The sequence below is a fragment of the Loxodonta africana genome, chromosome 7 (assembly GCF_030014295.1).
Source record: "Loxodonta africana isolate mLoxAfr1 chromosome 7, mLoxAfr1.hap2, whole genome shotgun sequence".
Lineage (NCBI taxonomy): Eukaryota > Metazoa > Chordata > Mammalia > Proboscidea > Elephantidae > Loxodonta > Loxodonta africana.
The window spans coordinates 96,196,016-96,216,779 of NC_087348.1; the positions used below are offsets into that span (position 1 = coordinate 96,196,016).

A 20,764-nucleotide genomic window follows, 5' to 3' on the forward strand; every position below is an offset into this window, starting at 1 on the left:
CAACGTTACCCAGACAAACAGCTGCGGGTCCTGCCATGCAGTCGTGTGCTGCCATCACTTGGTTCTTTTTTTTCTTTTTAAGTATATGTATTTATGTACAGAAAACCTGCCTCAGGAAGGTTACAGAAAACTTCGCAATAAACCAAAACCAAACCCAGTGCCGTCAAGTTGATTCCGACTCATAGCGACCCTATAGGACAGAGTAGAACTGCCCCATAGAGTTTCCAAGGAGCGCCTGGCGGATTCGAACTGCTGACCCTTTGGTTAGCAGCCGTAGCACTTAACAACTATGCCACCAGGGTTTCCAACTTTGTGACAGATTCCTTTAATAGTTTTCCTGCAAATGTGTTTCTTTTCCATTTCTTGGTATGGTAATGATAGTTTTTTTTTTTTAACCCAAAACTACATTGTTCAACACATAAAGCAGAATTAAGAGTTTTGCCTGATACACTACCAAAAAAAAAAAAAAGGAAAAATTCCTCTAGATGAGAGTGTCAGCTATACTACGGGCAGGTACTGTGTCTCAATCTTGTATCTCCAGCTTGCTATATAGCTGTTGCTCAATACGTGAAGACTTATTGTTCGAAGGCCCAGAGAAAAAAAACAAAACAAAACAAACACAACTCTTGAGTGCTACAGTGAGGAGAAACTTTCAGTTCTCTGCTTCAGGCCTACTGGAAGGTCTTCAGGGTCTTTTCTCTGGAAGGTTAGAAGCCTCTACCGTCCTTCCATGCACATTCATATTCCCAGGTGGGCTATAGGGCCCACTGAGTACGTGTGTATAAACCTAAGTGGATGGCCTGACCACTAGCCTGCACCGCTGATCTACAGGTCTGCGGAACACTGATTCGTACTGAGCACTACTTGTTTTATCACACCTGAGCTAGATGATTTCCATTTGCGTTAACTCTTGAATATGTTTCCTTCACTTGCATTAACTGATGAAATGAGGATATGATGTCCCCCGACATCTGGTGAGAAACACATTATCCCCCATTATACAGATGATGAAACCAGTCTCAAAGAGGTTAAGTAACTTTCAACTTAAGATTGCATGATTAGAAAATGGTAAAGGCATGATTCAAACTCACCAATGCAACAGCCTGGGATAAAGTTATTTTAGGAAGGGAAGAGCAGGAGAAGGCTCTATAAATATTTTTATTATGTCATTTATGGGAGAATTCTTGAGTTATAGAGTATTGGTTAAAATAAGCTTATGGATTCTTGAAGAATTTGTAAAACCAGCTCCAGAATGAGACTTAAGTGCCAAAGCTGGCAATCATTTGACTCCTCAAGCATAAAGACTACTGTTATGGATTGAATTTCATCCCCCAATATGTGTCAACTTGGCTAGGCCAAGATTCTCAGTATTATGTAATTATCTTCCATTGTGTGATCTGATATAATTATTCTACGCGTTGTAAATCCTAACCTCTAAGATGTTAACAAGGCAGAATTAGAGGTAGTTATGTTAATGGGGCAGGATACAATCTACAGGATTAGGCTGTGTCTTGAGTCAATCTCTTTTGACATATAAAAGAGGTTAAATAAGCGAGCAGAGATCAGGGTTTAACTCCTACCACCAAGGAAGAGCCAGAAATGGACTGAGTCCTTTGGACTCGGGGTTTCTGTGCTGAGAAACTCCTAGACCTAGGGGAAAATTGACGACAAGGACCTTCCTCCAGACCCGACAGAGACAGAAAGCCTTCCTCTGGAGCTAGTGCCCTTAATTTGGACTTCTAGCCTCTTGACTGTGAGAGAATAAACTTGTTTGTTAAAGCCATCCACTTGTGGTATTTCTGTTATAGCAGCACTAGATAACCAAGACAAGTGCCTATCACCTATTTCTCCGCTAGCAATAATAACAGTTATATTTATTGGTATTTTAGGGAGTTAAGAGTAAGTACTTATCCTTCTAAAATAAAAAATGAATTGCAACCTGTGGGTTGCAAGCAGGTGAAAGATCAATATGACAGGGATATCTAGTATAAAACCACAAGTTGGTAAGAACTGTAAGGAATAATGGGAGGAACACAGTCTTGAGTAACTGAAATGTTTGGTAGTTGAATTAACCTTAAATTTAGAAAGCACGGGGACAGGGTATATTTTGATGTAGTGACAAAATGAGATGAAGGACACACCAAACCACCTGGCACAAACATCTGCAGGACCTGAGCTGGCTGCTGACTCTGCAGCAATAACTTCATATGGTTGTAAATTTCTCATACATCTTTGTTAAAAAACATTGTCAGGAATGTCTACAAACTCAGTTCAGCAGAGGGATTCAGCTTGTAGCTAGTTCTTCTTGCCTTTACTTCAATAGATGGAAAAAACCCACTTTTAAGAAAAACATTTTCTAATGAATATGTATTTGGTGTGGTTCTTAATAAATTGACTCTAGGGTGGCCAGATTATAGAAGAAATTCTATGAAATTTGTGGAACTAGATACAGGCTTTATTTGCATGTGGCATGTAGAAACCAGAAGTAAATTCTTAGACACCTGGGATGGCTACCCACAGCACAGTGGAACACTAGCAAAGATCACAGACTTGAAGCTTTCTAAGGTTCCTTCTATCTTTAAAATACTATGATTACCATATAAAAGAAAGCAAATCCAAATAAATATATTTGGAAACCTGAAGAGTTCCAAAACTTTAGTCGGCGAAAGAATACTTTTGAAATGATTTAATACAGGCTAGGAAAAAAAAAAAAAGCTTAACCAATAATTAAAATTTGTATTTAGCTCTTTATTAGCTAGTTTTTACATATTGTGAATATTATCTCATGGACAAAAACTGAGGTGAAGTACATAAGCTCAATCAGGCTTATCTACCTAGTAACAAGACTCAGAACAAAGTAAGTAAAGAAAAAATGAAATTACCATTTATTGTGTTTCTATTTCATGTAGATATTTAACCTACATCATTTCCCTTCATCCTCAAAACAGCCCTGTGAATTAGCTATTATTATTCTATTTTATAGCCAAGAAAACTAAGACTCAAAGAGATTATCCTGCCCAAGGTTTTTACTGGTAAAGACTGGCATTCAAAGGTCATTACTTGAACTCAACTTTAACTCTTTTGCAACTGTGAAATCTACCTCTTTCATTACCAAAAGGCAAGAATGTAATGCTCCTTCCTCCTCCTGCAAACAGAAAAAGAACTAACAATATTGTTGATATTGTTACATTAAGATCCTGAAAGAGTGCTATTACAGAAACATAAATAAATACTTTGAATATACTGAAACATACTTGAGGAAATCTGCAGGAAGAAAGGCAGAACAACTTTGGTTAAGTGAACATATGAATGCAGAAGGGTGATCTTCCATGAGGCAGCTCAGATTTCTATACTTGATGAAGATCTTAGGGATCACTTGGCCTTAGCCCTTGATTTCACACATAGAGAAATTGAAGCATAATGGTTAACAATAAAGATTTTCAATTCAGACAGACCTGGGATCAAGACCAACCTCCATACTAACTGTCAATCTTGCTTAAGTTAGGTAACATCTCTAGGCTTTAGGCCTAGAGTGAAAATAAAACAGGGATAACATCAGTACCTAACTCACAGGGTGTTGTATTGATTACATGAGATACATAAAACATAGTTATGTGGCATATAGAAAAAAAATTTTTTTTCTTTTTTTTAATAACAAGTAGTAAATAAATGGCAATCATTAATTGGAGTGGTTAAAATCTAAATACAGAAAAAACTATTCTATTTATCACTCAGATCAGCAGCTAGAAAAAGAATCATTAGGGGCTACATTCTTACCATTGGTAGGCTTCTGTCAGTCCTAATCTGCAAACAGAAAATAAAAAAAATCAGGGAATGGCAATAAGATAAATACAAAAACCCACTGCCATCCAGTAGATTCCATCTCGCATTGACCCTGTAGGTCCAAGGAGAACTGCCCCATATGGTTTCCAAAGAGTGGCTGGTGGATTCGAACTGCTGACTATTTGGTTGGCAGCCGAGCTCTTAACTATTGTGCCACCAGGGCTCCTTGAAGGAGGTAACTCAAACGACCTACTGCCCTTGAATTGACTCTGATTCATAGTGACTAAAAAGGACAGAGTAGAACTGCCCCTTAGGGTTTTCTAAGGCTGTAAATCTTTTTTTTTTTTTGTAAATAATTTTTATTGTGCTTTAAGTGAAAGTTTACAAATCAAGTCAGTCTCTCACACAAAAACCCATATACACCTTGCTACGCACTCCCAATTACTCTTCCCCTAATGAGACAGCCCGCGCTCTCTCTCCACGCTCTCTTTTCGCGTCTATTTCGCCAGCTTCTAACCCCCTCCACCCTCTCATTTCTCCTCCAGGCAGGAGATGCCAACACAGTCTCAAGCGTCCATCAGATCCAAGAAGCTCAGTCCTCACCAGCATCCCTCTCCAACCCATTGTCCAGTCCAATCCATGCCTGAAGAGTTGGCCTCGGGAATGGTTCCTGTCCTGGGCCAACAGAAGGTCTGGGAAAATTAAGTCTGGTATTATCAGAATCTGGGATCTGCATGCTCTCCTGCTCCCTCAGGAGTTCTCTGTTGTGTTCCCTGTCAGGGCAGTCATCGGTTGTAGCCATGCACCATCTAGTTCTTCTGGTCTCAGGATGATGTAGTCTCTGGTTCATGCGGCCCTTTCTGTCTCTTGGGCTCGTAATCGCCTTGTGTCCTTGGTGTTCTTCATTCTCCTTTGATTCAGGTGGGTTGAGACTAATTGATGCATCTTAGCTGGCTGCGTGCTAGCGTTTAAGACCCCAGACGCCACTCTCCAAAGTGGGATGCAGAATGTTTTCTTAATAGATTTTATTATGCCAATTGACTTAGATGTCCCCTGAAACCATGGTCTCCAGACCCCTGGCCCTGCTACGCTGGCCTTTGAAGCATTCAGTTTAGTCAGGAAACTTCTTTGCTTTTGGTTTAGTCCAGTTGTGCTGACCTCTCCTGTATTGTGTGCTGTCTTTCCCTTCACCTAAAGTAGTTCTTATCTACTATCTAATTAGTGAGTGCCCCTCCTGCCCTCCCTCCCTCCCCCCCTCACAACCACAAAAGAATGTTTTCTGCTCAGTTTAAACTATTTCTCAAGTTCTTATAATAGTGGTCTTATACAATATTTGCCCTTTTGCAACTGACTCATTTCACTCAGCATAATGCCTTCCAGGTTTCTCCACATTATGAAATGTTTCACAGACTCCTCACTGTTCTTTATCGATGCGTAGAATTCCATTGTGTGAATATACCATAATTTATTTATCCATTCATCCGTTGATGGGCACCCTTGGTTGCTTCTATCTTTTTGCTATTGTAAACAGTGCTGCCATAAACATGGGTGTGCATAGATCTGTTCGTGTAAAGGCTCTTATTTCTCTAGGATATATTCCAAGGAGTGGGACTGCTGGATCGTATGGTAGTTCTATTTGTAGCTTTTTAAGGGAGCACCAAATCGAATTCCAAAGTGGTTGTACCATTTTACATTCCCACCAGCAGTGTATAAGTGTTCCAATCTCTCCACAGCCTCTCCAACATTTATTATTTTGTGTTTTTTTGGATTAATGCCAACCTTGTTGGAGTGAGATGAAATCTCATTGTAGTTTTGATCTGCATTTCTCTAATGGCTAATGATTGTGAACATTTCCTCATTTATCTGTTAGCTACCTGAATGTCTTCTTTAGTGAAGTGTCTATTCATATCTTTTGTCCATTTTTTAATTGGGTTATTTGTCTTTTTGCAGTATCATGTAGATTTTAGAGATCAGGTGCTGATCAGAAACGTCATAGCTAAAAACTTTTTCCCAGTCTATAGGCAGTCTTTTTACTCTTTTGGTGAAGTCTTTGGATGAGCATAGGTGTTTGATTTTTAGGAGCTCCCAGTTATCTAGTTTTTCTTCTGCATTCTTTATAATGTTTTGTATAGTGTTTACGCCATGTATTAGGGCCCCAACGTTGTCCCTATTTTTTCTTGAATGATCTTTTTCATTTTAGATTTTATATTTAGGTCTTTGATCCATTTTGAGTTAGTTTTTGTGCATGGCGTGAAGTATGGGTCTTGTTTCACTTTTTTGCAGATGGATATCCAGTTATGCCAGCACCATTTGTTAAAAAGACTGTCTTTTCCCTATTTAACTGTTTTGGGGCCTTTGTCAAATATCAACTGCTCATATGTGGATGGATTTATGTCTGGATTCTCAATTCAGTTCCATTGGTCCATGTATCTGCTGTTGTACCAGTACCAGGCTGTTTTAACTACCGTGGCGGTATAATAGGTTCTCAAATCAGGTAAAGTAAGGCCTCCCACTTTGTTCTTCTTTTTCAGTAATGCCTTACTTATCTGGGGCCTCTTTCCCTTCCATATGAAATTGGTGATTTGTTTCTCCATCTCATTAAAGAATGCTCTTGGGATTTGGATCAGAATTGCATTAAATGTACAAATCGCTTTTGGTAGAATAGACATTTTTATAATGTTCAGTCTTCCTATCCACGAGCAAGGTATGTTCTTCCACTTATGTAGGTCTCTTTTGGTTTCTTGTAGAAGTGTCCTGTAGTTTTCTTTGTATAAGTCTTTTACATCTCTGGCAAGATTTATTCCCAAGTATTTTATCTTCTTGTGGGCTACTGTAAATGGCATTGATTTGGTGATTTCCTCTTCGATGTTCTCTTTGTTGGTGTAGAGGAATCCAACTGATTTTTGTATGTTTATCTTGTATCCCAGTACTCTGCTGAACTCTTCTATTAGTTTCAGTAGTTTTCTTGAGGATTCCTTAGGGTTTTCTGCGTATAAGATCATGTCACCTGCAAATAGAGATATTTTTACCTCTTCCTTGCCAATCTGGATGCCCTTTATTTCTTTATCTAGCCTAACTGCTGTGGCTAGGACTTCCAGCACAATGTTGAATAAGTGCAGTGACAAAGGGCATCCTTGTCTGGTTCCTGATCTCAATGGGAATGTTTTCAGGCTCTCTCCATTTAGGGTGATGCTGGCTGTTGGCTTTGTATAAATGGTCTTTATTATGGTGAGAAATTTTCCTTCTATTCCTATTTTGCTGAGAGTTTTTATCATGAAGGGGCATTGAACTTTGTCAAATGCCTTTTCTGCATCAATTGATAAAATCATGTGATTCTTGTCTTTTATTTATGTGGTGGATTAATTGTTTTTCTAATGTTGAACCATCCCTGCATACCTGGTATGAATCCCACTTGGTCATGATGAATTATTTTTTTGATATATTGTTGAATTCCATTGGCTAGAATTTGTTGAGGATTTTTGGATCTACGTTCACGAGGGATATATAAGTCTATAATTTTCTTTTCTTGTGGTGTCTTTACCTGGTTTTGGTATCAGGGATATGGTGGCTTCATAGAATGAGTTTGGTAGTATTCCGTCCTTTCCTATGCTCTGAAATACCTTTAGTAGTAGTGGTGTTAACTCTTCTCTGAAAGTTTGGTAGAACTCTGCAGTGAAGCCGTTTGGACCAGGGCTTTTTTTTGTCTGGAGTTTTTTGATTACCATTTCAATCTCTTCTCTTGTTATGGGTCTATTTAATTGTTCTACCTCTGTTTGTGTTAGTTTAGGTAGGTAGTGTGTTTCTAGGAATTCATCCATTTCTTCCAGGTTTTCAAATTTGTTTGAGTATAGTTTTTCATAGTACTCTGATATGATTCTTTTAATTTCAATTGGGTCTGTTGTAGTATTGCCCATCTCATTTCTTATTTGGGTTATTTGCTTCTTCTCCTGTTTTTCTTTTGTCAGTTTGGCCAGTGGTTTATCAATCTTGTTGATTTTTTTAAAAAACCAGCTTTTGGTCTTGTTAATTCTTTCAATTGTTTTTCTGTTTTCTATTTCATTTAGTTCAGCTCTAATTTTTATTATTTGTTTTCTTCTGGAGCCTGTGGGTTTCTTTTGTTGCTCTATTTGTTCAAGTTGTAGGGATAATTCTTTGATTTTGGCCCTTTCTTCTTTTTGGATGTGTGCATTTATTGATATAAATTGGCCTCTAAGCACTGCTTTTGCTGTGTCCCAAAGGTTCTGATAGGTAGTGTTTTCATTCTCATTGGATTCTCTGAATTTCTTTATTCCATCCTTAATGACTTCTATAATCCAGTCTTTTTTGAGCAGGGTATGGTTCAGTTTCCAAGTGTTTTATTTCTCTTCCCTGCTTTTCCTGTTATTGATTTCCACTTTTATGGCCTTATGGACAGAGAAGATGTTTTGTAGTATTTCAATGTTTTGGATTCTGCTAAGGCTTGGTTTATGAGCTAATACGTGGTCTATTCTAGAGAATGTTCCATGAGCAGTAGAAAAGAATAAAGTATACTTGGTTGCTGTTGGGTAGAGTGTTCTGTATATGTCTACGAGGTCAAGTTGGTTGATCCAAGGCTGTAAATCTTTACAGAAGCAGACTGTCACATCTTTCCCCTGTGGAACAGCTGATGCATTTGAACCATTGACCTTTCAGTTAGCAGCTGAGCACTTAACCACTGTGCTACCTGGGCTCCTTCAAGATAAATATACTATCAAACATTTATTCTGGGTTGTGTGCGAAGAGCTCTTTATAAAGAAGTATACAACATTACCCGTGCCCTCAAGTAACAGGCAATATAGTTGATGAGCTGAAACTTTATTATATGGTAAATCAGTCAATAATCCAAGGTATTATCAAATAAGTGATATAGACAATATATGCTATAGAGAGAAAATATGGGCCAGAGACCAAAGGAAAGAGTTCATCTGAGATGAGCTTAGTGCTCTGTGACTATTATTAATAATAACAAATGTGCTATTATTACTATTTAAGGTTGTTGGGAGATAAGAGAACAAGAATACAACTTTCACTTCACAACATTAAAATAATAATACAGATTCTGCGGCTGCCTTCACAATATGATTGCAAATTGGTTCTTGTCTAATTTCAGAAACCGTAATAAAGTTTTAAGCTCTTGCTATTAATTAAAACTAATTTCAGCCATTTTATTATAAAAGAATTTGGGATCACTGTATATATGAAGTGATCAGAACTCAGAAAAATTCAAATATACAAAAATACAGACAAAAGTAACAGAGGTCAAACACAGATTCCTCAAACACAGAAACATATGTATCCATTTATTAGGAGAGATAAATTTGGCTAGTATCAGATACTAGGTAAACATTTAATATGTTATGAGGAAAGGTTTCCTGAAGGAAGGAAGGAAGCAAGCAAAGAAAACAAATCAATTAATCTTTCAACAGATGAGGTACTGTGCCACGTGTCCTTTTTAAAACACTCAGAGAATTCTCAGATTCTTTCTACCTAAAGAGTCTGACCTTCGCTTCAATTCCACAATTTTCCGAGGATTTTTTAACACTATGGAAACCCTGGTAGCGTAGTGGTTAAGAGCTACGGCTGCTAACCAAAAGTTCAGCAGTTCAAATCCGCCAGGTGCTCCTTGGAAGCTGTATGGGGTGGTCCTACTCTGTCCCATAGGGCCACTATGAGTCGGAATCGACTTGATGGCAATGAGTTTGGTTTGGCTTGTTTTTTTTTAACACTATGGTAGGAATAAGGAGTGAGTAGTGTAACTGGATCCTAACCAGTAGAGCAATTTAAATGATTGAGATTACAAAATCAAGTTACCCAATTTGTAGGTTGGGATCTTGGAAAAGCATCAACTATTTAAGTACTTCTCCACTAGGAAAAGGAGGCCATACACATGGCTAACTTAACAGGATATGTTCAAACTATCATAGCTTTTCCAGGTTTCTGTTAAACTCAGTATTATCTGGAGAGAAGGATTAAGCCTACAGACATGAGCAAGTCTTTTTTTTTTTTTTTTTGAAGTCTGGCACAGCACAAGTGAATATCATGGAAAACAGAGGTTTACAAGCTTGGTTAGTTTAGGAAGTCATTGTGGTTTGTTGGCCGACTGTGCAGATACAGGAGTGGTAGTTCAATTAGAAACATGATTCCCTACATCCCATCTCCAAAACATTTTCTATGTGTTTATGGATTTATTTCCCAGGTCACGAACAGTGAGTTGAAATAAAGTTACTCAAATAGCTATATCAAGACCCTTAGGTAGTAGAGAACTTGAAGAAAGGAAACCTGTTTATTCTAAATGTTAACTGAGATTTTTTTTACTAGCTTTCTTTCCCATCTTTACCCTCTCCCTGGTTCAGAGTCTGTCTTTCTTTTTGTCCCTGTAGAAGACTGCCAATCATAATTTGAGAGTAAATTAAAAAAGAGCACAGAGAAGACAAAAATAAGGGACTAGGTATAAAGGGAAATCCCCTTTCTCCTTCTATTATTAATTTTTTTTTTTAGAAAGCAACTGTCCATAGGGAGAAATATGTGCAAATTTTCTTGAGCAAATATTTTTGTAGCCTTGTTTCCTTTAACAGTTCCAGTCTTTGAGAAGGGAAACTTAGAGAAGTTAAGTAATAACTTGCTCAGGGTCACAAAGAATCTGAGCTTCAAGTCTGTCAGGTTCCAAAGCCCATGAGCTTTTCTCTGTTGCTTTGCCATGACTACCGTTGAGTGTGTCATCCCTAATTTCTAAATAGTATATATTTTTTTTTTTAGGTCTGACCAATACCTAGCCAGTTGCTGCTCTAAGAAATGGTACCGTTCCTCTCTGAGGCTTCCTCCAAAGAGCTCCCCAACTCCTGGGACCAGGAGATCAACAGCAGCAACCTAAAAAGGAAAAGAAAGCCACAAACAATGTTACATTTTCAGTGTGATTCCAACAATAGCTTCTCGAGCAAGTGGAACTTTTAACATTTTGACAAATATTTAACTGGTTACCAGAATCAATTGTTTACTTAATGTGTTCTTGCTGTTCAATACCAAATGTTTAACATTATCTTCAGCATAAATTTTTTTTTGTTTTTTTAATTAAAGGTGGACAATTTCCTCTCCCCTCTTGTACCATTTCTATGGCCTACATAACAAAAATGTGTCCTCTTCAAAAAACTGATATAAATACTAATTATAAAAATACACGAAGTACTAAACATTGCGAAATTTAAAAAAATCACCCATCACCACGCAAAAGCAATTACATTCTGGCATACTTCCTTTTTTATATGGTAGACATGAAGTAACATATAAAATTTACCATTCTAATTGTCCTACCTAGTCTTATCCAATAAATACTTTTCCTCTGTCAGTAATATCACTTCACACCCTTAAATGTTTTAATGGTTGCACAGTTAATTATTGAGAAGTATCATAGTTTATTTTGTTGCTCTCTTTTTGTTGAACATTTAGGTGTATGTGCATTTCTGTTTTAGCTCTTACAAACAATGTGGTAACGACGATGTTGGAATACAGATTTTTCTTTAATTTGCAGTATTTTGTTAGGACATGTAAAATATGCTCTGATTATTAATCAAAAAAGTAGAAATTAAAACAAGATATCATCTTGGAGTTATCAAGACTGCAAAGATAAGAAGACAACATCAACAATACAGATAAGAGAATGGAAAAACCAATACTCTCATACACCTGATACAACCTTCTGGTCAACAACTTTGTAAGAGATAATCAAAAGCCTTACAAACGCAATATGCTTTTACTCAGCAATACCAATTCTAGGAACTAGTCCTAACAAAATAATCATAGATGCAAAAAAAGATTAACACACAGGATCCTTATTACAGCATAATTTATAATAAATAAATTAAGAGTACCCCAAAGGAGACTAATTTTAGACACGGATAGAAAAAAGACTGCCATATACATAATGAAATGTTAACTGTGTTGCCACTATGAATTGGTGTATGTTTTGCTGTGTATATTCTCAAAAACAACAAACTAAATTAAAAAAAATTGCTTTCTTCCTCTTACTTGTATTTTCTTATTTTCTACAAAAAAGATGTATTATACTTTTGTCACAGGAAAACAAAAAACCTTCAATAGGGGAAAACACTAGCTTGATATTTTAATTCGAATTTCTTCAATTACTAACCAAAACCAAGTCCACTGCTGTTGAGTTGATTCTAACCCATAGTGACCCCATAGGACAGAGCAGAACTGCCTCACAGCGATTCCAAGGCTGTAACCTTCACGGAAGCAGACTGCCACATCTTTCTCTCACAGAGCAGCTGGTGGGTTCAAACTGCCAGCCTTTCAGCTAGCAGCTGAGTGTTTAACCATTGTGCCACCAGCGCTGCTTCTTCAACTACTGTTAATACTTAATTTTTAAAAAATGTTTATTTTTGAATGCTTCAAAGGTCAGCGGAGCAAGGGCGGGGGTTTGGGGAACATGGTTTCAGGGGACTTCTAAGTCAATTGGCAAAATAATTCTATTATGAAAACATTCTGCATCCCACTTTGAAATGTGGCGTCTGGGGTCTTAAATGCTAACAAGCGGCCATCTAAGATGCATCAATTGGTCTCAACCCACCTGGAGCAAAGGAGAATGAAGAACACCAAGGTCACACGATAACTACAAGCCCAAGAGACAGAAAGGGCCACATGAACCAGAGACTTACATCATCCTGAGACCAGAAGAACTAGATGGTGCCCGGCCACAACCGATGACTGCCCTGATAGGGAGCACAACAGAGAACCCCTGAGGGAGCAGGAGAACAGGGGGATGCAGACCCCAAATTCTCATAAAAAGACCAGATTTTATGGTCTCACTGAGACTAGAAGAATCCCGGTGGTCATGGTCCCCAAACCTTCTGTTGGCCCAGGATAGGAACCACTCCCAAAGACAACTCATCAGACATGGAAGGGACTGGACAGTGGGTAGGAGAGAGATGCTGATGAAGAGTGAGCTACTTGTATCAGGTAGACACTTGAGACTGTGTTGGCATCTCCTGTCTGGAGGGGGGACGGGAGGGTAGAGAGGGTTGGAAGCTGGCAAAATTGTCACGAAAGGAGAGACTGGAAGGGCTGACTCATTAGGGGGAGAGCAAGTGGGAGTATGGAGTAAGGTGTATATAAACTTATATGTGACAGACTGACTTGATTTGTAAACATTCACTTGAAGCTCAATAAAAATTAAAAAAAAAATGTTTATTTGCTATCCGTATTACTTTCTGACTTAGTAGTTCCTTTTTGGGGGCAGGTGGATTTTTTTAAGCCCAAATTTGAAGGTGTAAAACCAAAGACAGACTTAATGCAACAAATGTAAAACGAAGAATGCACAAAATGCATTTTAATCTTTAAATAGGTCATATTATATTATCAACTCTTATCTTAAACTTTATCTCACTTTACTACTAAGCCTTTCTTCCTAGTTTTGATTTCATGACTTTTGACTGCAATATGGTTTACAAATAATTGTGATTAATAGAACATATAATAATGAGAGAATGTGCTCCAAATGTTGTATACTGTAATTAAAGAGTTAACATTAGGTAAAATTCTTACCAAACCAACATCTGTTGCTGTCAAGTTGATTCTGACTCATAGAGACCCTATAGGATAGGGTAGAACTGCCCCCATAGGGTTTCCAATGAGTGGCTGGTAGATTTGAACTGCCGACCTTCTGGTTAGCAGCCTAACTTCTTAACCACCGTGCCACCAAAACCAAACAAACAAAAAGCAAAAAACTAAACTCGTTGCCTTGGAGTCAATTCCGACTTATAGCAACCCTATAGGACAGAGTAGAACTGCCCCACAGGGTTTCCAAGGAGCACCTGGTAGATTCTTACTGCCAACCTTTTGGTTAGCAACCATAGCTCTTAACCACTACGCCACCGGTTTCCAAAATTCTTATCGCTAGGCTGAATTACAGCACGGGAGAACAGAAATTCACTAATGGTTTGTACTTTTACTAAATCTCGTGCCACTCAAAAAGCTGGTAAGGAGAAAGTATACAGACAGGTGTTTGTCATGCTAACACTGCTTGATGACCACATCTTAGGCAGTAATTCTTCTATGAACTTGAGGGGCCTACAATGAACAAACAGGTATTTCAGAATGTAGATTTGGTGACTCAGACGATAGTAGGTAATGAAAACGAAACCAATCACTTTGGACAGGTAGGCAAGAAAGCCTTACTAATGTGATGATGAAATTCTCGTGAACTATTTACAATTAATAGAGTTGGACTCTACCAGGACTCTGTGGTTACCACTTCTATTCTCAAAGAAAGGAGAAGGTTCAAAGGTAGTTTTTATGGTCACAGAAGGATTGGCATCTTCATTTTCCAGTATCTTGCTTTTAGACATGGCTAAAATATGCCAGGAATTAAGAGACACACGGTAGAAAAACTTTTCCTTGCCTTCAATCTAGAGTTTTTAATTTAAAAGAATTATTAAAAAAAAAATTTTTTTTTTTTTATATGCAGTCAGGGTTGGAACAGACTAGTCAACCAAGTGGCTCGCTGGTCCTTGCTTGAAAATATTTAATGACAGGCAACTACTACCCCATCCTTGTTCAGCTCTATTAGGAAGGGATGAAAAAAACCAAAACCAAACCTAGTGCCGTTGAGTCGATTCCGACTCACAGTGACCCTATAGGACAGAGTAGAACTGCCCCGTAGAGTTTCCAAGGAGTGCCTGGCGGATTTGAACTGCTGACCCTTGGGTTAGCAGCTGTAGCACCTAACCACTACGTCACTAGGGTCTCCTATTAGGAAGGGATAGATATATCCAAAACCTGTCATTTATAGGATTTTGACGCAGGGGCCATTCCATGTACCAATGCTGGGCAGTAACTGCTTCTGATACTGCAAGTACAGTCATCCATTGCTTAACGTCCATGAAATAGGGCTTTATGGGATTTGGAGTTCTGCTAACACCATATTATAGTATAAACAGGGAATCCCCGGTTACCTGCCCAGCACCGCCTACTGTTCCTTCAGTCTGAGAAGCCGAAGCAGCCTGGGGGCTGGCAGTCTGCACGGAAGTGGGATCGGGACTTTGCACATGTCCAGGCATAGGTGGCATGGAGAGGTAGCCACGGGGACCAGGAGAGGTGCAGTGTGCACATACTAAGAACACAGCTGGTGGTGGCGGTCCTGGCTGCTGCAACCCAGCCACTTCTACCCATGCTCTAAACAGGAGTGGAAGAGCCGTGACAGCGCCCTGCATGCCAGGAGAGACCTGCTGCAGGGCTGTTGGGCTGATAAATGAAGCCAAGAGGAGGCGGCACTGGAGGGACCGGGATATGCCCTGGAGCCCCGCTGCTCCTTCACTCTGGGGGTTTGGGGTCTTTAAAACCATTGGGGGTAAATAGTAAACAAAAGCACAGCTGATCCCCTTTGGGGAAAAAAAAATTTAAACCTATGGGAACGTGGACATATATGTGTCAGAGTGCCTGAACAGACATGCTCACATGACTGTCCATGCAAAGCTTACAAGCCAAGGCTAAAAATGACCATTGCTCAAAAAGATGGCGGAGAATCAGCTCTCATGGAAACATAGGAATTAGGTGGTCCAGATCACACTGGTGGCCAGTGATGAGGGAATGAGGCAGCCTTTCAGTGAGTTGTTCTGCTTTCTCTGTGTTGTTCATAAGCATCAAATAACAGATTTCTTTCTTGCTTGGTCTTGTTCCTAGTACAACTAAAACAAACAAACAAAAAGCCCTTTTGGATTTTAGCACTTTTTGTAGGTCTAAATTATATTAATTTTGGGCCTGAGTTTTTCCATTGCTATTTTTAGAAGAATATAAAATGCTCATACTTATCTTTGATTACACATCTGCCATGTTAAAAAAAAATATTTGAGCTCACTGGAGAATTCAGACTCTTCTGTCTGGTTTTTGTTCAACTTGATTATCTGCAACTGCACAGTAACAGTTGTGGAATTGGAAGCTTCTGAACCTTTTGAGCCACCTTCTCTTGCAAAATCTCATGTCATGGTACAATAAAAAAACAAACAAACAAAACCCACTGCTTGTCCTCTGGATTTTCCAAAGCTGCCCTCCCAATGACTAGAGTACCTAACTGGTTATACCCACCTATTTTGCATTGGCCATTATAAAATTAAGGTGACAGCTTAGTCAGAATAGGCTATGTCATGCTGTAGTTACAAACAGCTCCAGATACTGGCCTCCACCCACTAGATACCAGTTGTACTCCACCAGCTTTGACAACCAAAAATGCTTCCTGACACTGCTATATGTCCCTGAGAGGTGGAGGGGAGGACCACCCCTGGTTAAGAACCACTCCTTTACAACAATGAATTTGCTCTTTTTTTTTTTTTTTTTCCACTTATGGTACCTGTCCATTGTGGCCTGAAGCTGGTTGAACAGCCTCTTCCTCTTTGTTGGTCCCGCAGCAGGTGAAAAAAAAAAAACAGCACAGAAACCTATGTGCTAGAAGCATTTGTCCAGAAGTAATGTATATACATATGTCACTTCTGCTCACAATTCATTGGCCAATACAAGTCATATGACTAAGCACATGTCAATGAGGTAAAGAAGTATAATACTTCACTAGGGAGGAACAACAACTATTTGTGTACAATACTTTACTAAGGTGCTTTTTACCCATCTACTTGGAATCTTACACTCTCCCAACCAATTACTCACTGTTAATTTGAATTAAGCACAGCATAAAAAACAAAAAATCAAACCCACTGCCCTCAAGTTGATTCCAACTTACAGTGACCCTATACAGAGAACTGCCCCATAGAGATAGCAGCTTCCTATTTTCTTCCTCTATACTCTGAGAGAGGAACTTATTAGGAAAGAACTGATCAAAACAGTCTATTTTATTTGAATTAAAATTTTTACAAGATACCTGGATAAAGTCCCACATCACTATCTTTACTTTGTACTAATTTTGTGATATTGAGAAGGAAGATAAACATCATCTATGTCCTCTCTTGGTCTAGATGGTCTGAAAATTCACATTCTCAGGTAGCTGAATTTCCTGTATGTTTTCTTGGCATAGATAGTAAAGTTGCTTCCCCTCTTAACAGATCTGTACCTTTTGATTAAGGTGTTTCTTTACAATACCTCATCAATGTTCCATGACCAAAGGATACTATTTCTTTTTCAGCAAGGACAGATCTGCCTTCTCTGTGAAGAAATGACACAAAGGCTTCGCTTGATTCTCTTCCTCCATATAACATTCTTCTCTTCTCCTCCTTTACTTTAGGTTTAGATTTCCTTCAACCACATCAGATTCTCATACTTCCTGCTTTTCTTTTCTAATCATACCCTGCAATCTACCTACAAATTCTGCAAATATACTATACTCGTACCAGTTGCCGCTGAGTCGAGTCCAACTCATAGAGACTCTACAGAACAGAGTATAACAGTCCCTAAGGGTTTCCAAGGCTGTGATCTTTACAGAAGCAGACTGCCACATCTTTCTCCCACGGAGCAGCTGGTGAGTTTGAACTGCTGACCTTTTGGTTAGCAGCCGAGCAATTAACCACTGCACCACCAGGGATCCTTGCAAATATATCATAATATAGCAAAGTATTTCCCAACGATAAAGACGCTTACATTTAGTATACCAGAGCTGCACTTTCTTCTGGCATGATATAAAAAATACTGTACTCCCTAAAGATAACCAGGACAGTCTCCTCGATTTTCACACCTTTTAGACTTACAGGGTCGCTATGAGTCGGAATCTATTCGTCGGCAACGGGTTTGGTTTTTTTTGTTGTTGCTGTTAGGGTTGGGATTTCAGGTTGGATTCTTCTACCTTGTGTCTCCCCCTTGGTAACTACTGAGGCTAGTTACTATAGAAACTGCCTGTCTGTCAGGCTGTAGTGAAGATAAAGGGCACATACAGATACAATGCAAACCATGACACAAGTGTCAAAAGAGAAGTATGTACAAATTTATAAAACGTGAAGGAAATCACATTAACTTCTTCCCTTGGAGAAGTAATGAGAAAAACTTGGTTGAGTTGTGTGTTTGCCAAATGACTGGTGGGGTGGTTTTAATGCAAACAGGCTGGAAAGCAGCAAGTTGCCTAGAATAGTAGCTGGTGATTATAATTTGTCTTTATGGGTCAGGCATGGTTTCTGGGAAGTGCACCTGGCTTCAAGAGTAGAGCAGGCAGGAGGGATTAATCCTAATTAGGGAAAGTGGGGAAGTTCATGGATAAATACTGTATAGTAGTAGAGTAGACTTCATAAATAACCATATAGCATGACAGAAAGTATTAAGAGCCACCAGAAAAATGCAGATAAAGTACCATGAATAATCATGCAAACCACTGTAACTATCAAAAGTACAGATATTGATCGATCACTAATGGCCCTTCTGGCCAATTTCAGTGTGCTTGGAGAGTCAGAAAGCCACGTGCAAAGGTAACCTAAAACTGGGCTACTGTTATCACTCATTTTCTGCTCTCTCAACTCTTGCATGCCAGGTTCTTCAAACAGCTGGACTCTTTAGGGCATGTCTTAAGCCAGTCGGAGCCTATGATCTTTGCTTCTGGGGGATGAAGCTGCAAGCTTTTGAATTCCCCTTTAGGAAAAAGAAATCTCCATATCTTTTAATGCGATGACCCAATGCATACTTATTTACTCCTGCTTATAATTTTTATCTATAATTCTTTTCGAGCAACACAGATGACAGGTAACAATACAGGAACCCCAAAGTTATTCAACGTTCTTAAAATATTAGTCTTTTTCTTGGAACTTCATTAAATCACTGTAAAAAATCACCCATGAACTTGAAATTTTAAAAGTCCTTCTGAATGGACAATAGTCTGTACTTCACGGAAAAAGACAGGGTTCAAAGAAAAAGGGATGTATAAACAGCATATCTGTAGGCTGGTGGTTACTGGGAGTAATGATCTAGATAGTGAACAGAAACTAGCGGTATGTGTATTATTAGGGAATTCACCTGATGCATAGTGAAATGTCCTCTTAATGCAAAGCTAACCAAACTTGATCACTTTTGTTACTAAAAATCTCTATTGTATTTCTATGTATCTTTGGGCGACTTGAGGTAAAAAGACTTTAGTCCGGCTGTTTTTCACTCTCTTACACAGACAACAATGAAGGCTAAAAAGAATTTTGCCACACTCTTCGCTAACTTCCCTATCTTTATAAACAAAATCTACTCCACTTTCGGCACATCTTGTAGACCCAGAAAGCTTCCTGGCACATCTTCCTCCTCTGTGTATGAAATCTGCTAAAGTCACACAGCTGCAGTGTCATGCTGTCTAGAAATAGTTTGTGTTGGTATTCAAGCTGAACAAACCCTTGTCTCTATTTATGACACTCCCTTCTGGCTCCTACTCTTTGATTACAATCAATGCGCTTAAAATAAAACTCAAACTTTGAATTAAAAAAACAAATAGGTTACATAGGAACAAGACCTTAAATACATAACCTTTTCTATGCTAACTTCAAAGACAGGGAAAAAAGTTTAATGTCTCTTACCCTGCTACCTCTCTTTCTACTTATTTCAGTATTTTGAAATATTGATGAAAAACACAAATTGAACGCCTCCTTATTCACTTTCTCACAGGCTGCTACCAACAACCGAGCAGTATTATACGCTGTTGCTAAAAGAAAAAGAATGTTCCACAAACCATAGGAAACATGTTTGTGGTTTCAGGTTCTTTGAGCTTTCTCTCTAACTGCTGATACAGATAGTATTTTACCCCTGAAAACAACTAAGGCACAGCAGGGAAACAGAGCCTTCCAGAAGTGACAGCGAGAAGACCCGGATGGGCTGGCTGCCATGTAGCAATGGCTGAAGATGGACTTGGGCTGACAATCTGGTTTTACTACTTTTACTGCCTGAAAAAGGAAAAAGTTTTACCTTTTGAAAAGATTTTCATGGCTTCAAAGGAATGGAATCCTTACCCTACCCAAGCATATGTTCCCCTTCCCCTCAGGGCCAAAAGAGATGTGCTACATTTCTGACTTCATTATTGTTGTGTGAGTTGATTCTGACTCATAGGGACCCTATAGGACAGAGCAGAACTGCCCCATAAGGTTTCTAAGGAGCAGCGAGTGGATCTGAAGTATGGACCTTTTGGTTAGTAGCTGTAGCTTTCCACCACTGTGCCCCCAAGGCTTGCTTTCTTCCTCAGGGAGCTCAAAACTCCGAGTGAGCCAGAACAAAAACATCAGTTGGGGGCTATGCAAAGGTTCACATATGAGTACCTTGGCTTGAGAGAAAAAAACATTTCTATGAACAGCACTACTCTTCTTATAATTAGTTTGGCATCTGGGAATCATCTTGGACTCCTATGTCTTCCTTATCTTCTCTATCCAGTTTATACACAGACCCCTAATTATTCTTTGGGAATATTTCTCAGTTTTATCATTCTATTTTCTTAGTCGAAGATCTCATCTCCCCATTTCCAGATTATATGTAAGAGTCCTAGCCTGCTTGTTCTAATTCCCTCCTTCCCCAATCTATCCCTGCATGCCACTTGTCAGGTTAATCTTTTTTTTAATCTTGTCATCATCTTAAAAAAAAAAAAAATTAACGCATTGCTACTACTTACTGGATCAAGGCCAAGCTACCTGTAGCGTTCTAAGCTTGCCATAATTCGTTTCCGTCTTGCTGCCTATCTTTATCTCCCAATAACTCCCTATTCTCTTTCCCTAATACTTACAGTGTTTTAATTTTCAGAGCAATTTCATAAACATTAGTTCATCTGATCACCAGAAAAAATGTGATGTATACAAGGATAAGATCCCCTTCTACAGTAAACTTTTATTGAAGTATAACATATATACAAAAAATACACCAATAACTGTATAGTTCTATATTCATGAAGTGAACACACCCACGAATCACCACCCAGGCCAAGAAATGGAACAACAGCCACACCCAAAAAGTCCTCCTCATAGCCTCCCCCTGTTATTATCACCAAACCTCTTTCTTGACCTGTATCACC

General features: G+C 38.8%; 1 protein-coding gene across 5 annotated transcripts in view; it reads right to left on the reverse strand.

The window, feature by feature from the left end:
• NARS2 (asparaginyl-tRNA synthetase 2, mitochondrial) overlaps positions 1-20,764 on the reverse strand; it is a 212,050-nt gene that overhangs the window by 26,646 nt on the left and 164,640 nt on the right. For 3 of the 5 annotated variants that reach the window (XM_023558513.2, XM_064288755.1, XM_003418535.4), the window contains 2 exons: positions 10,571-10,668; positions 3,778-3,804 (listed from right to left, as the gene is read on the reverse strand). In XM_023558513.2, the coding sequence (XP_023414281.1) occupies positions 3,778-3,804; positions 10,571-10,668 (125 nt within the window). Of the gene's footprint in view, positions 1-485; positions 3,528-3,777; positions 3,805-10,570; positions 10,669-20,764 lie in introns of those variants that run through there. The other 2 variants (XM_010598175.3, XM_064288754.1) reach the window with 2 other exon arrangements.